At 40.8% G+C, this 15781-nt stretch overlaps 1 protein-coding gene across 1 annotated transcript in view; it reads left to right on the plus strand.

The window, feature by feature from the left end:
- The window catches only part of SLC1A7 (solute carrier family 1 (glutamate transporter), member 7), a 57449-nt gene extending 52945 nt beyond the window's left edge, over positions 1–4504 (plus strand). Inside the window, exons 10-11 of the mRNA XM_010582356.1 lie at positions 2057–2156; positions 4268–4504. Coding sequence (XP_010580658.1) covers positions 2057–2156; positions 4268–4504 — 337 coding nt within the window. The remainder of the gene's footprint in view (positions 1–2056; positions 2157–4267) is intronic.
- Positions 4505–15781: the final 11277 nt, after the last annotated feature.

Here is a 15781-nt window from a genome sequence, read left to right on the forward strand (position 1 = left end):
GATGATCTCACGAGACTGAAATACCCATTACAATGCACTGCAGGTATTACAACTCATTTAGGTAGCCATAACATGTATGTGAACTTCATACCTTTAGCTAGTGCCTAGAGACATAAAGAAGAAAACCAAAACATTTCTCAGCTAATTTATTAAACACAAGGTAAAAGTTTTGCATCTTTAATATCATCGAAAGCTAAAATACCACTGCAACACCTGACTCATGTGTTTGCACTGAAAGAAATGCCACTAGCAGCAGGCTGGCCTCTTAGTAGAGAAATGTCACCGGTGTGCGGTGTGGTTCTACTCATAGCATAGTGCAGACTACTCCGTACACACAGAAACATGCAATAGAAACTACGTGCCAGGCAATCCATTTTCTTAAGAGTTTCAGTGTGGTGCACTGTTTCCTCAGAAAAATCCTGTCTTCAGAAGAGATGCTAATCAGAGCCCAAAAGGGAGAGCAAACTCTTGAGCTCTGCTCATGCAGCTTCTCTCTCACAGCTGACTCTTTGCACAATCCAAAATTAACAACTCTGAATATCTTTCCAAGAATCAAAATTTGATGATCAACCAAGGAAAAAAAGTCTATGTGTAACAGGAACATCTATCAATATGTGCTGTAACAGTATTTTTCCCTGCTTAACATATTCTTGTGGGAATTTTCCTCAAGGCAAAACCCAAAATCAGAACAGCAGGAATTAGAAAAATTGATTCAGCAAACGAGTGTAGGATTGAGTCCTGGAGTCAACAACCACATCTAGGTGTAGGCTGTGGAATATTATTGCTGAAGTTACTTGCAACTGCATGTACAATTTGGGTAACTGCACATGCAAATAACCTTTCATGCAGGAACTTTCATGCTAATTAGGCAAGCAACTGCATAAACATTTGCATGCACAGAGTACATGCCTAAAATATCTGGAAAAAAAAATCAGCACACAGTTTCAATTCTTTTCTATATTAAGATACCGGATCAGAAATCTGGGCAGTGTTGATATTGGACTGTCACTGTCTTCAATAAGCCAAACATCTGGAGATTTCTGAACGTCCATTTTATAGCCCACATTTATAAATTAAGTTACTAATGTGACACAGTTTTCAGATGTGTATGTTTTTCTTGGAAAAGACGTGATATATTTCAGACTTAAAAGCTATATTGTCTATTTGAAATCTCGTCAATTTTAACTAATAGATTCCAAGGTGTTTCAAGTGTAACACTTGTCTATGACAGCCACTTACTTTTGCATATTTACAGTCTGTATTTTAATAGATTTATTTTTTAGACAGTGGGTAGAAGGTATAAACAGGGCAGAAATGATCCCATAAATGAATAAATGAAAAATAGTGAAAATGTATATATACAAAGTACTGTCAAGCATACAAATTTAAATTGGAAAAGATGATAACTGAAAATGAAGAATCTTTAAGAGCCACTGGTAGCCATAGCAACCATAGCTTTTTCAGAAACTAACATGATTTAAATATAGGCAGTGCTTAGTTTGTGAGTGTAGTTATTTAGCAATCTTCTGAATAATTTTGATTGTATTCTTCACATTCTACCAATATAATAATCTTCTTAACTAGCACTTTGGTTGCTGAGATTGGGCCTTGATAATTAATATAAGGTACTGGTTGTACTGGCTGCCCTCTACTTTTATTGAATTAAGACATTTGCAGCACCAGCCTCCAAATCAGGCCATAATACTGGACCTTGACATAAAAACTCAGACATAAATGCAGTCTTGATCTGCTGTGTTAAACCTTTTTAGTGCTGAATCCGCTTGCATGTATAGGGAGGCATGGCTGCTGTAGTTAACTCAGTTACAAATTAAAGTATGTGGCAGCACAGTGTACCGAGCTCTGAAAAGGCTGGAAAACCCAACTGAGCAGCTCAGTAACTAGTGGCTGCCCGATGCCAAACTCCCTACTACCATTTCTAAACTTGTTAGCTCATAAAAACAGCAAAACTGGCCTTCAGCTATAATTACTGCAGTGATGAAGGCATAGGAAGATACCCAAAGAGCCAACAACTTACCATTACTATTTCATTTTCCAGAGACAGGTTTAGGACAATGATCAATGTCCTGGGAGATGCACTGGCTGCTGGGATCATGGCCCACATCTGCCGGAAGGAATTTATCAAGGACGGTGACGAGGTAACAACACCATGAGTCAGGGTGTACCAGCGTGTGCCATATTATGGCAAAGAACCTGCAAGCTCTCAGCCTCCCACATTTGCTTCATCTAGTTTATAAAAGGTCTTTCACAGAGAGGACAGAATTGGGCAATGTGTTGCTTAGCCAGATAGGGTGGAGAGGTCCTTGCAAAGGCCATGCAAAAAGCCACTCAAGTTCAGAGCTTGCTAGCCAGCTGTGTCTGGCACACTGGGGCTGGGAGCAGGAGAAGCAGCTGCATTGCCCTGCAAATGCACAAGGTGCTGGAACTGCAAGTCCCACACTCAGTACCCAAGCCCTGACTGGCCAGTAAGTCATCCCTCTAAAAATGTGACCAGCAACAGAGCAGGGTGAAAAATATCCTTGAGTATTTGTGTGTAGGGGGAGGTAAAGGTATCTATGAGAGTGTATATGCATAACCAATAAGCTCACAATACAAGCAACTACCCTGGGTGTTTCAAGCCTCTGTGTTAGCATAACCTGAAGCCACCATTGCAATAATTTCCTTTCTGGACTAGCAGAAGCACATTGCTCCATTCTAGACTTCATTCTCAGGCATCTTCTACATTTAATACAAGTCCCTCCTTTCATCTTTGTTTTTCCTTCTCTATATCTTATTCCATACGCCACACATACCCCTGTATTCTGCCCCTGCCTCCCTCCACTCCTATGCTTTTTTTCCTTCCTCCCTGGCATGCATCATTCAGTCTTTCCTTATATGAGGAACTCCTTCTCATGCTCTTCATTCAAATCCTTGGCAAAGGAGATTCCTAATTCCACGAGCCCATCATGCTTGGAGGTGCTAATCTCCAACCATTTCAGCTCATGGCAGACTCTCACTACCTTTCTTCCACAAAGACTGAATAGTTTATGCAGAGAAGTTTCATCAGGACTGATTTTCACAAGGCATGTTTCATTTCTGTGCATCATTTGTAGCATTCTACAAAGAACAACAGTATTAAAAGCAAAGCTTTATTTCTATTATTATTTCTTCCATTTTACAGACAGTCTTTCTGGTAAATCCCATTCTCATGCCTTCCTGCAACATGCATTTAAAATTCCTGCTCTTTCAAGTTTTATATAGAAAGACAGACCTTATCCTCTGAGGTCCTTAGCACCTGCAGTAATTACTGATGACAGGATTAGGCCTGAATATATGGGCTACACATATAGCTAGCTACAAAAAACTAAACACACAACCTAATGGTAAAGTATGTCATCTGTTACAGAGCCAGAAGTGTAGTCTGAGTTCCTGCATAACACAGGCCTCCTGACATTTCACTGCTGTATTTAGAACTCAGTCAGAACTCAAGAAGAGATGTTTCAAGAATATGAAATCCCTCCTAACAGATTAGTTAGTCATCTGTGATGAGATTTTTCTTTGCATCATGCTCTATAATTGTATTAAAATATACCATTAGTATGCCATACATTTTGGCTGCATAATTTGTGGAGTTAGTAATGTATACCCAAAGGCCAAATTTTCTCAGCTGCAAGCCCACCTCTTTTCTCTGCCAGTATTTACATCTTATTTTCCCCAACAGAACTTCCAGTTTGATTTAAAGAACACTTCAATATTTAACTTATGAATCAGTCAATAAAGTCCTCTTTATTTCTTCTGAAACAGTACAAACTGAAAAGACGGGTGTTAGTTTACTGGGTTAGAAGAAAGGCAGAAGGCAACAATAAATGACTTACTGGTCTATGTAATTGCACTCAAGAGCAAGCACTGCCCAAAGCCCAACATACTGGTCATTGAGAGTCCGTATCTTTCGAACTTAGCCCTGAAATTCTAGTCTTTATTTACCCTACTTACATCACTTTACTGATGCAAGCAGTTATTACTGTGAGTATACATTTAATTAGAGTTGTGACAGAATTTGCATTTTTACATACCTAGAGACACCTTCACTTTATCCAGATGGTGCAAAGATGCCTTAGTGTATATGAGAAAGAGGTCCTGGAAGTCTACGGAGGCCGTAGACAATTTTGGTTAATGTAAAGCAGACCACAGGCTTTCAAAGTAAAAATTCCTTTCCTGTTGTATACAGCAAACAGTGGCAGTATTCCAGATCTTAATACTTTTCACATAGGTGCCATTGATCTGTGAAACTAAGCCTATTAACGTCCATCAGATTGTGGCTTACCAGAGAAATGGCTGTGTGAAGACCATGAATGAATCTCGTGGAACAGAAACAATGAAAGGGTTTCAGCACCACATACCCGTACAAGTGGAGCAAGAAGAAAGTCCAGTGGAGAATCACACTAAGAAATCCAACAGTAAAGACCACTGCACTATTGAAATAAATGAACTAGAAACAAATGTGTAACTGCTGCACTCAGTGGTATCTCATGCCACAGTGACCTGATACCCAATCTCTACCTCACAGCTGGAAGAGAGACTCTTTGCCTTGAACAGGAAAATGTGGAATTATCGCCACTCTGCTTGTACTGGAGCTAGGAGACCAGCTGTGAACGTCAGGAAAGGCACACAGCTTGCAAGAGACATGGGCTTCTTTAGGTGGAAGATTTTAATACGGAAAAATTAACTAATGGACGACTACTGTTTTATTCTGCACTCATTTGACTCCAGTATAGCATTTGACGCTCCTTTGGTTTCTTTTTTTTAAAGTTTTTTTTTATTTGACCCTTTTTGATTTTCTAACCAAAGCCTTTTTTTCTGAATCTCAGTAATTATGAACACTGTATTTACGTAGATTTTTTGCTATGTGAAAATGTTTCACCAAAACTGCTAAAGATGCTAAATTTGTTTAATATTCGCTAAATAATAGAGTTTGTGCTTAGTTTTAGAAAAGCAGTAAGAAAATCACACTGATTTCCTGATCTCAAGGGGTTACATATATTACTAAATAACACTTCAAGCAGAGGAGAAGCAAAGCATGCATTTTTGCAAGAAAGCACATTAAGGTAATTCCGATGGGCAGCCTTCAGAGACAGGCATTCAAGTGTGATACGTAACACAAAGAATTCCTAGGTCACTGCAGAGCACAGTTTGCCTTCCAAGTGCCAGATTTATTAACCTTTTTTTAACCTAACTCTTCAGTAGAATCAGTACCATGCACATGCAGTGGCAGAGGCAATGTGAGCCCTATTCCATAAGCACTGGTGCTAATGTGTCCTCTCCTGTAATCTGTAGGCTGTTCTACTGTAAATATGTGTAAACCCAAAGCTGAAACTCATGAACCACATGCTTCATCCTAAGGACAGACTGAACACAAACTGGAACCGGGTGATGCTGAGTAATATTGGGGGTTTGTGAGGAGTTTGCTGTGGAAACTGGCCCGTTATTTCTCATAATTTGGTGGTTGATCTACATTGACAGTTACTCCCTTTCCACTATCTACTGAATCTTTCAGTTACAATAAAATCTGCTGAGTATGTTTCCAATGTTTGTGATAGAGAACATTTTTAATAAACTGCCATTTAAAAACAGGCTGTCTGTGCACTTCTACTATTAGTGTCTTCTTATTTCTCTGCCAAAATGGAGAGTAGAAGTGAGGAGACCTTTTGAAAAGTTTGGATTCAATCCAGAGATTGCATAGTAAGTCATACCAATACACTTGACATTATATTTAGCTACTTGTGACATATCAGTTTCAGATAATGTGTGTCTGGTATTATAATATGCTCCTCTCATCTGTAGAGAAAAAATAACCCAGTCAAAAAGGACAATTTCTGCACTTAACCAGAAACAGAAATGCTTCATGCACATGATTAATGGTTTTCCTGGGATGTGCATATTCACCTCTTCCTTGAGAGCTCCTGTTCAGACTACTTTTTTGTCTTGCACTAATTAGTTGCCTTAGAGGGCTGTAGTATAGGTAGTTTAAATATCAAACGGTAAAGCCAGAAAGAACAAATGTACATCTTATTTGCCTATAATTCCTCAGAAATAATGGATGAATTTGAAAATACATACAGTTGGTAACTATTTTCCTGATTTGATCTTAGAGTCAAAACAACAAACACAGAACACAAAGAATAGGGAAGAACTGAAATTATTCAGAACAGTTTGTTCCTGAACAAGTCCTATAATGGACCTGCTCTACAGAGTGCCATTAAAATCAGTGATTTGGGAGAGCTGAGGCTGGTCTGTGCCTCTCTGAATGGGCAGAAGCACTAGCTGACAAATACAGCATCTGATACTTTCATCTCAGCAGCACTGGCAGCTCCAGGAGGTCCCCTTCATCCTTCCCCAGCTGTCCATTCCTCCCTGCACTGCCTCGCCTCCTCTCCCAGCTGTACAGACCCAATTATTTATGAGGCCAGACAAAGAATCAGATGAGAAGTATTTTTAATTCAAACCAGGTTCACATATGTTTTTAGCACAGTCCTAACAGACAGTTGTGTCAACACAAGTGAAGGGGTGACACAGGGACAAGAACAAGCAGCCAGGGATGAAACAGCGTAAGCGTGCGTGGAGAGGGCAGGATCTCTGCGTGCTGACTTTGAAAGCAAAGAAAACATAGCAAAGTGTCAACTTCACACAGTCAATTACAGCTATGTGAAGTGATAGTAAAATCCTGCCAGTCATCTATCACTTTACAATCACTTTGCATAGATAAAAATGATGAAGAAAGAGGCCAAGTAGATCCAAGATTTGGAATGAGTAGTTCCAAACTAAGTAGTTTTGGATGAGTCTCCCAACACACCATGCCAAGGTGCCATGGTCTGCCAAGCAGAAAGTGCTGCTAGCCTTACCACCACCACCTTCTCCAGCCACCTACAATGTTTGGCTAACTACAAAGTGCAAATCCTTTTGCCTGCTTGCCTAAGACAGCTTACTTAGTCTGCCACTCTTCAGCTTAGTCATGTCTCAAGAGGTCTAAGCCAACTCCACTGCTAAGAAGCTGCGACTTCTACAAGGAGAACTTCAGATGAGATAAAGCGTCAAAGACCAGAAGCAGCAGCCAGTTGTGCTACAGAAGTCCTACACAACAAAGAAAACCACAGTCTGGCAAGTAGGGAATGCAGAAGTCTTGTGTGAAGCTGTATTTTTACGGAATCAACAGGCTGTTTTAAAATTAGCCTTCTGCATTCAAACCCTATTCAAAGAGTGTCTAGTTTTACTTTGCAAATTTGAAATGCATTATTTTTTTTACATGATACTGTTTGGATCTTTAAAACTGGGGTTTTATACCAATACCTGCCTCCCATTTAGCTGGGAGGAAGGCAGTGGTCCAGTTTCTCACCTGACCTTTATCATTTGTGGTATCAAATACTGCTAACTAGACACCCACGGCACTTTAGTTCTTTGTTCTGGTAAGTATATGTTGCTTAGTGTAGTGTGACCTTGACTGGAGCATCTGACTGCTACCACAGTCATTCTGTACTGAACACAAGATGCCACTGTTAACTGGGGAGAGGCAAACACTGAAGTTAAAATAATTTTTACAGTAAGTTTTCCTCCATGATAGCTATTTTCTGTGTCTCATGGTGATTGTTATCAAGCAGCTTGACACATGGTGCAATTAGGCTAGCAGTAGGTTCCATATCATATTTGCATGCATGGATCTGTTCACATTTTCCAGCTATGATCACACTTCCTTCCAACAAAAATAATGAAGCTGTTGATTATCAAGTTAGAGTGCAAGCTTTGTGTTGGTAAATACATTTCTCCTACTTTCAGAGCATGAAAACAAACATGTGACCTTTATAGTCTCAAAACTTTTATATTAAAAAAATCAATCAATCAATGAAGCAATCACTAATTACAACAGTTTGCATGGAATACTTTCAAGTATATGTGGAAAGAACATATTTCTTAATTGGCAACATTCAACCTTATTTTGAAGTTGCCTCTCCCTGCTAAAAAGAAAGGGAGCTTAGCCAATTAAAGTATATTCAGGACACACTAGGGGAGAGTGTTGAGAAGGGAGAGAAGATAATTAAGAAACGTGGTGCATTGTATACAGCTATGGAAGAAATAATGTGGGAAGTAACCCAAATTAACACATACTTATCAGAGACAGTCATTTTACGCTGGTTAATTTGCAACGGCATTGCTGTAGAGATACTACTGAAAGGAAAGAGCCACTGCAGATCGTTGTGGCATAAAACATGATTAAAGACATCTTAAAACAGCTTTTTGAGGATTTTGTCAATGCCAAGGAAGTTTTGAAGTGCTGAATTGCTGTAATAAATCCTTGTGCAAGAATTAGAACTGGGAGAAAGAGACACAACCAGAGCACTTACGCATCCCACTAACTCCCAAGAGCTTTTGGCTGCCAACCCAAATACAGAAGTTTATGGAACTAATAGAGTTACTCATATTCTCAGCTAGTCTTAATTGATGCCACTTAAATGACTTAATTGCAGCTAAGCTTATTTGTGCCACCCGAGTACATACATACAAATAAGATGATCTAAATAATTAGCCGGAACATTACATTGTAGACCCCCTCCATGCTATACTAGTAATTCTAAAGCACTTAGAAAATACAGTCACTCTGTAACACCCCTATTTGATAAGCTCTCACTTTCAGTTTTACAACAAACATTAATTTTAGTCCATTTTTAACAGCAAACTAATTTGTAATACTTTCAAAGCAGATGGAAAGCTTCATCTTCAAGCCAGATGGATAGTCTTGGAAATGACCTCAGTCCTTTCTGTGCTTTCCATAAAAATGAGGTAACTACTAGCAGAAGGTGGTTGATGTGTGCAAGCAAAATGTGTAACCTAGGAAATGAATTGCATTTGGAAAACTCAGGCTGACTTTGATCTTGCCCAATGCTATGTACTCCTGTCTCTGTGTCTCTGCTGAACGACCAGGTGCATTTTTACATCAAGACAGATATCTTTCATTACAGTCACAGTGGCAATGAGGAATTGCTGGTTTTCCCCTCCAGGCACTAAGCTGGCTGAGATCACAGCCCTGCAGCTGAGGACTAACTACATTAAGAAGAGAAAGCAATGTAGGTTTCTTCTACAGGGATGCTACAGCTGTCTATCTTGTGAGGGGGGGAGGATGGGGGCAAGGGGAAGGAGGACACATCTTTTTGCAGTAATAATGGCTGGAAAATATCTGCCTTTGCTGCATTTGGAAAAGGGGTCCCAGAAAAGACAAATTTAATGCATCCATTCACTAAGGGCCGAGCTGCAAATGAAATACATGTATTAAATTTCTCACTTTAGCCTAGGATTTCACATACAACTAAGGAGGCAATATATGCTCAAAATTACATTCCTCACTAACTACTTTGGAGCATACTGATTGATACTTCTGGAATTTTTAAGAGGGTTTGTCCCACAAAACCCCAAATGGATGAGATTAATAGAACAGGAAGGGTGGTCACTGCTTAAGTTCAGTTCATTATTTACTGTCTCAGACTTCTCATGTGATCTCATGGTCAAGTAACCACAAGAACGCAGGGTTTGCTTCCCATCTATAAAAAGAGAAAAAATAGTTTTCTAATTCAACAGGGTGTTGCATGGTAAGGATAAATCAGCTGAAGACTGAGACAGTTACATAAGACATTAAAGGGGACTCATATGATTACCTTGGATTAGCCACTACTTTCTCTCTGGAAGCACAAGATCACTACTCACAATATTCACAGGAATTGCCAGGCTCCTGTTTTAAGTGATAAAACCTCAGATTCCATAATTTATAAAGTAGCAACGGTTGCATCTCCATAGCCTGGAAGATGATATATGGGAATGGATTTGGCACAGCTGGGACTTCTGGCAGATTTGTGTCACAGGATATTTTAGATATTTTACAGGCTGTCAAAGTAAAATCATAGCAGTCTGTTACTGAGAGAGTATTTTGAGGAATGAATAAAGAAGGCTTCAGGAAGACAAGATGGTGAGTATTGCCAGGTGAAGAGGAAGAGTGTTTAATCACTTCTCCTCCTGCAGTAGAATCAAACCTCCTTTACTTGCTGGCTCTAAGATGAGAAGGTACCAACAGTTGGAGATATAGGGATGGAGCAAGCTATCCCTCTCGTCACAAAGCTTCTACTTGAGGACAGCCACTAAAGACAGGTCTGCAGGTATCCACAAGCATCTGTGAGTCACTGGTCACCCCTTCACAGCTAATTCTTGGCTACCTCTCACTCACTGAAAACTACTGGAACAGACTATACAGTTAATGGAACAACTCTTTTCCTTCTCCTATTCGTGATATGATGAAAACTTATTTATACTCCTACAAAGACTTTTGGTTGTAGGGCATGCTGTCCTTCCTTCCAAACTAGCATAGAGCATTCAGTCTGGCACAAGAACAAGCAAATATTGTTCCTGAATTGTTTTCAATTCAGACATTACAAAACCCTAGACTTCCCATGCCACTGAGAATTACAGATGTGCTCAGGGTAGGTCACAGTTCTGCTTTTCAGGTTCCATCATAGGAGTTTTTCTTCTGTAAGGTACAGGGTTCTGCATCTGTTGCTTTAAAAGCAGTCATCTTTCATCACAAAGAGGTATCTGCATTTCATTTAGGAATGAAACATACGCTTGTATGTGTCTGCACACAACACTAGCTGAAAGCCAGGATTTGACCCACCACATGAAACTTATTGTAGTTAATTGTTACTTTTGAACTTTCCTAATAAGGACATAATATCTCTAGTGCTCCCCCCACCCCCCAAGAAGGGTATTTTAATAAGATGGAAAAAGCAGGGGAAGCAAAACAAGAAGTGTTTTATGTTCACAGATATCTCACATTACATCTGCTACAAATATTGTATGGGCTAAATGGCAAAACCAAAAGAAAAACAAGACTGACCTTGAGATGTTTCATTATGATTTCATTGCTTCTAGTGGTTTTATTGGGTTTTACCACTAGGCTATTAAAAACATGTGGAAATTATACAGAACTAAGTCAAACTGAGTATTTTCAACCCTAAACTTCCATTTTCTTTTCCATTTAAATACTTTAAATTGTTCTTTTATATTTCATGAGTTTTCTTGAAAACAAACTCAAAGCACAGAGATTTGGATAGTCTATATTTTATTGATAGTTTAATCAGTAAATGTATGATCTTTGTTTTAGAATAAATCAACCAATCTTCTCGGGTTTTTTAATAGAAGAAAGCATCTCTCTGACATGAAATGCTTCCTAACCAAGTATCTGGGGAGGGAGGAATCAGGATGGACAGGAGTGTATCAGCCCAGCACTGTGGTTGGAGCTAGCTCTAGCAGAAAGTTCAGAAAGGAAGTCTCAAAGCTCTCCAGTGAAGAGAATTTCCACTGTGACTGCTCATTCTTAGTTGTTTTCTCAGTGGTGTTGTGCACAGGACTAATGTACAGCTCCATACTGTACTTTCTGCACAAGTAATCTCCAGCTCTCCAAAGTAAATTTCACAAAAGGTATTAGAGATTATCTGCATCCCAGACATTTTGTTTGTCCCCTCTCTGAAAGCAGGTGGGAACAACCTGGAAGACTCACTTCATTTGTTCCTGCCTGGTTTGGCATTGGAAGTTTCACTTTGGTTCTTCCTACCCGCTTTACAGAGAGAGTAGGAACAATCAAAGTGAGTCTCCCAGTGCCAAATCTTTTAAGCTGTGGATGATGAGGGTGCCTCATGCTGCAGCAACTCTACTGTCTTCAGCACATCAGTAAAGTGCTTTGAGTTTTATCCCACTGTTGCATTTGAATTAAACAGACCCAAAACAGAAGTCCACCACAAAGAAGGGGAGAAATCCAGAGTGCTATATAAGTAATCAAAGCTAATTTTAATCCTGTATAAAAGATATATCCTAAGTAAAGATTTTATAAAGCTAATTTCTTTGATGACTGTCAACAAACACACAATTATATCTTAAGTAATAAAAGCATGAGACTCATTCATTTCTTGTCTGAAACTGGAGCTGAGAATACTGCAAATCAATCCACACTTTTATCGGAAGCAACGTTCTCGGCAGTATCATAATCATATGCTAAAAACAGACTCTGGAACTACCATGGGGAAAACTTGAGATAGCCTGTACAACTGTGCATTAAAACAGCCTTTGCCTGATTCAAAACCATTTAAAGAAGGACTTTATTGATGGACTGTTTAATGTCCCTGGATACTACTGAAGAATTTTTATGGAAACACTTTGTATACTGGATTATTAGAACACATTTATCATCCACTGCCTCCACATACATCTTACAGCTGGCTGACTTTACAATAGTGGTATGAATCAGAGCTACAGGGCACACCAATATTTTCCTCACTAAAGGAAAAGGAGTTCTTTAGGGAATTTACTCACTGCTCTTATATTAGCAACGTAATAAAGCAATTATAATGACCTCCATAAATTAATCCCATTAGAGAAGGAAATATCTTGAAAAAACAAGGCTGAATTCATGTTATATAAAACTCTATATATGTTTAAGTTTTTAGGACAACTATTCACAAACCCAGGAAGAAAGACTCACCAATATTACAGTATCGAGTGAAATCAATTAATAAGATATCAGACTATATCATAGAAGCTTTCCAAGAGACTGCTTCCCATCAAAAATATTATTTGTAAAATATGTCTTTATTCTTATTACTTTTTTGTAAACAAAATTTGTAAAAATGTTAGTGGGCCCAGTCAACATGGTGACAAACAGCATCATAAACTAAACTCTTATTGACCATCAGGAACCACTGTCAAAAGAGAACAATCCTGAAGTTTCAGTCAGACCCCTCCTGCCTCCCCGCTCTGTGTGGACCACTGAGGAGCAGAAGAAATGGCAGTTGGGTCCCAGGGAGGAGGACACTTCCCGTTCTCATCCACTTTGTTAACGCAGGTCTGTAGCCTCACTCCTGCATGTACGTAACTTCTGCTACTCCAGATCCTCAGCCTTTTCAGGAAAAAGTCCTCTCTATTTGCCTTGCAAAGCAGCAGAGGAGGAGGGGGTTTGGAGTTGGAGGATCCTTTCCTCAGCTGCCCTTTTAATGGACAGTCCTGTAGTATTTATGGGAGGGAGCTAAGAAAAATATTCTCCAAGTCCCCCAAAATAATCTCCAAGCTATACTTTTGTTCAGAAGATCCAGCAGATCTTCACCCTGGCATGGCTGGCTGACCCAGAGGGGGCTGCGAGGAGGGTGGTTGCAGCTCTCTGTCCGGGAAGCAGTCCCGCAGAGATGCTGTGCTGCTGCCAGAGGTCTGCAGTTGGTGGTTTATTAGGAGCTGCCGCCATTCCCTCAAGGGAGCACTTGGCAGCCTCCCTCCTGCCCCACCACATCCCTTTTCAAATTTGGTCAGAAGTTTTCCTTTGGAGGTTTTTTTCTTTCTTTCTTAAGTCATTTTTCCTTAGAAGAGTACCTACTTACTGTGTAAAGCACCCTTTTTTCATTGAACATAACACTTAACCCCCAAACACCACACCATGGCATGGCGAGGCCCTCAAGGCAGAGCAGGAGCTCCCTCACACCACAAAGGCACTTGACCCCCGCAGCCCCTCACCCTGCCTCCCTCCCTGGCAGCATGGCCGCTGGCGTCCCCCACAACTCACCCCTCCTGCCAGCCGAGGCTGGGGACTGCCGGTCACCCGCAAGGTCCTGTTGTTCCTTGAAGAGGGGCTCACAGGGCGCCATCTTGGAGGAGGGAAAGCCTCGGCCTTGTGCCACCTCCCTCTCCACAGAGAAGCCGCCATGGCCAGGACCTCTCCTCTCCTCACAGCAGGCGGGATGGCGTCAGCTCCTTTGTGGGGCCTTTTTGCCCGTTTGGGGCAGGAGGAGCCCTCCACTTCTGTGAACGTGGGGAGCAGAGGGAAACAGGCTCCCCGGATCCCGTCTGACGCCCGGCACCTCAGCGTGGGCACTGCAGCCCCTCCCAGTGCCCAGGGAGGGAGAAGAGGCCATAACCCCCTTGTGGGGAGACAAAACCTCTGGGGAAGATGCAATTATCCTTGGCCTTTTTTCCCAGAAGCCCCAAAATGACAAGCCACTGGGGTTACCTGGAGGGGAGTGGTGTGGGGCAGGAGCGAGGGGAGGGCGTGCAGAGGCAGGAGCGGGTAGGGAGCGGGCGCCCCAGTCCTTGGGAGGGGATGGCCATGGGGGTGAGGATCCCGAAGGAATAGGGGGAGAACGGCTGCAGAACGGCCCGTCCGCAATGCAGATGCAGCCGGGCTATGTGCCCACTGTCTGAAACAAAAGCTCATTATCCAGGGGCTATTTTTGGCACCTGTTGAGTTTTTGATAGCTCACGTGCTGCATTTGTACTCCTGTTGCTGTGAAAAATCGTATCCAATCCCAGAAAAATCCCATTTCCCCCCCATTTTGTGCAGTATCCTCTGTAATGAGGAAACATGGCCTTTAAAAGAAAAACAGCAAATAAACTCAGACCTCAGTTTGCATACAGACCATGCATGAATACCAAGCATGTGCAAATGCATACTTAGGAATGAAGTTGCCAACTTGAATGTTTTAGACTTCAAGTTTTCACTATCTATACATCTATCTCAGCCTTAAAAACTTTCTATTCTTCTCTTTCCCAAATCCAAGCAATTCACAGGAAGAAAAGCTACAAGAAAACAACAGTTGTGTTGTCTCTTTCTGGCCCAACTCTGTGGGCTAAGGAGAAGCCAACTTCGCAACTCTCCTCATTTTTACTAAAGGAAATAATATTAGACCCTGTTCCTGAGTCCTGCTCCACCCAAGGTCTGGGTTGGACCTTCGGATTACAGGTACCACCCACAACCAAAAAAATATGTGGGCTTAGTCCCGTGGACTTCTGACTATTCTTCATCATCTCTCATGGAGCCTCTTATTCCTTTGAAAGAAACAAACAAACTACCATTTTGGTTTGACAGTTTTATGGCCAATGTCATAGGTACTGATGATACCAGATAAGCGAGGAATCAAGCCTGTCGTTCTCTCTCATCAATCTCTTACACAACAATCAAAAGACATTCTTCTTGAGGGGTTTTGAGGCTTTTACTGGGGAAGAGGAATATCTCTTTTTTTTTTTTGCTACTGGAAAACATCATCCCCTTTAAAGGACAGGTTCAGTGTGCAACTATTTTGAAATAAACTTGGAAAAGGGTTTCCTAACTGCTTAGTCTACAGGGTATGCTCCTTCAACTGTAGGTGGGTCTCCTTTGGCAAAGGCTGAGGCTTGATTAAGAAGTTAAACAGTGTATGTATCATCCTGAAATATTGGGCCTGATTCTACAAGGTGCTAAAACATACCTTCACCCCTGCATTCACCACATCAGACTCTCAGGGATTCAAAGGGACTCTTGGGCACCCAGCTTCTCACAGAATCACAGTGTAAGGGACTGAAGTTTAAAGCTAATCGAAGAGTTGTCGACAAAACTGTACAAATCTGCAAGTTCTCGGCTTGTTCAGGAGTATAATAAATTGGTCTGCTTCACCAAAGACTGGCAAAACTTCCACTGGGCTTTGCTGGACACAGCTAATTGATTTGACGTATATTCTGTAAACATTTTACATAGAAATCTATCCCAAAAGTCAGTTGGAAGGCTATTTTATTGCTCAGCTGTGTAGCTGAAATTAAAAAATGTGGGGTTTTTTGCAATTTTTAGGGCCAAGCATTTATGTTTTTCAGGAAGCAATCTTTCCTTCTATGATTCATGATCGTGTTGAATTGTCTAAGGTAGGAAATATCAGCTTGAAATTACTGTCATGTGCTACGTGAC

This window comes from Haliaeetus leucocephalus, unplaced genomic scaffold (genome assembly GCF_000737465.1).
Source record: "Haliaeetus leucocephalus isolate CR32 unplaced genomic scaffold, Haliaeetus_leucocephalus-4.0 Scaffold848, whole genome shotgun sequence".
Taxonomy (NCBI): domain Eukaryota; kingdom Metazoa; phylum Chordata; class Aves; order Accipitriformes; family Accipitridae; genus Haliaeetus; species Haliaeetus leucocephalus.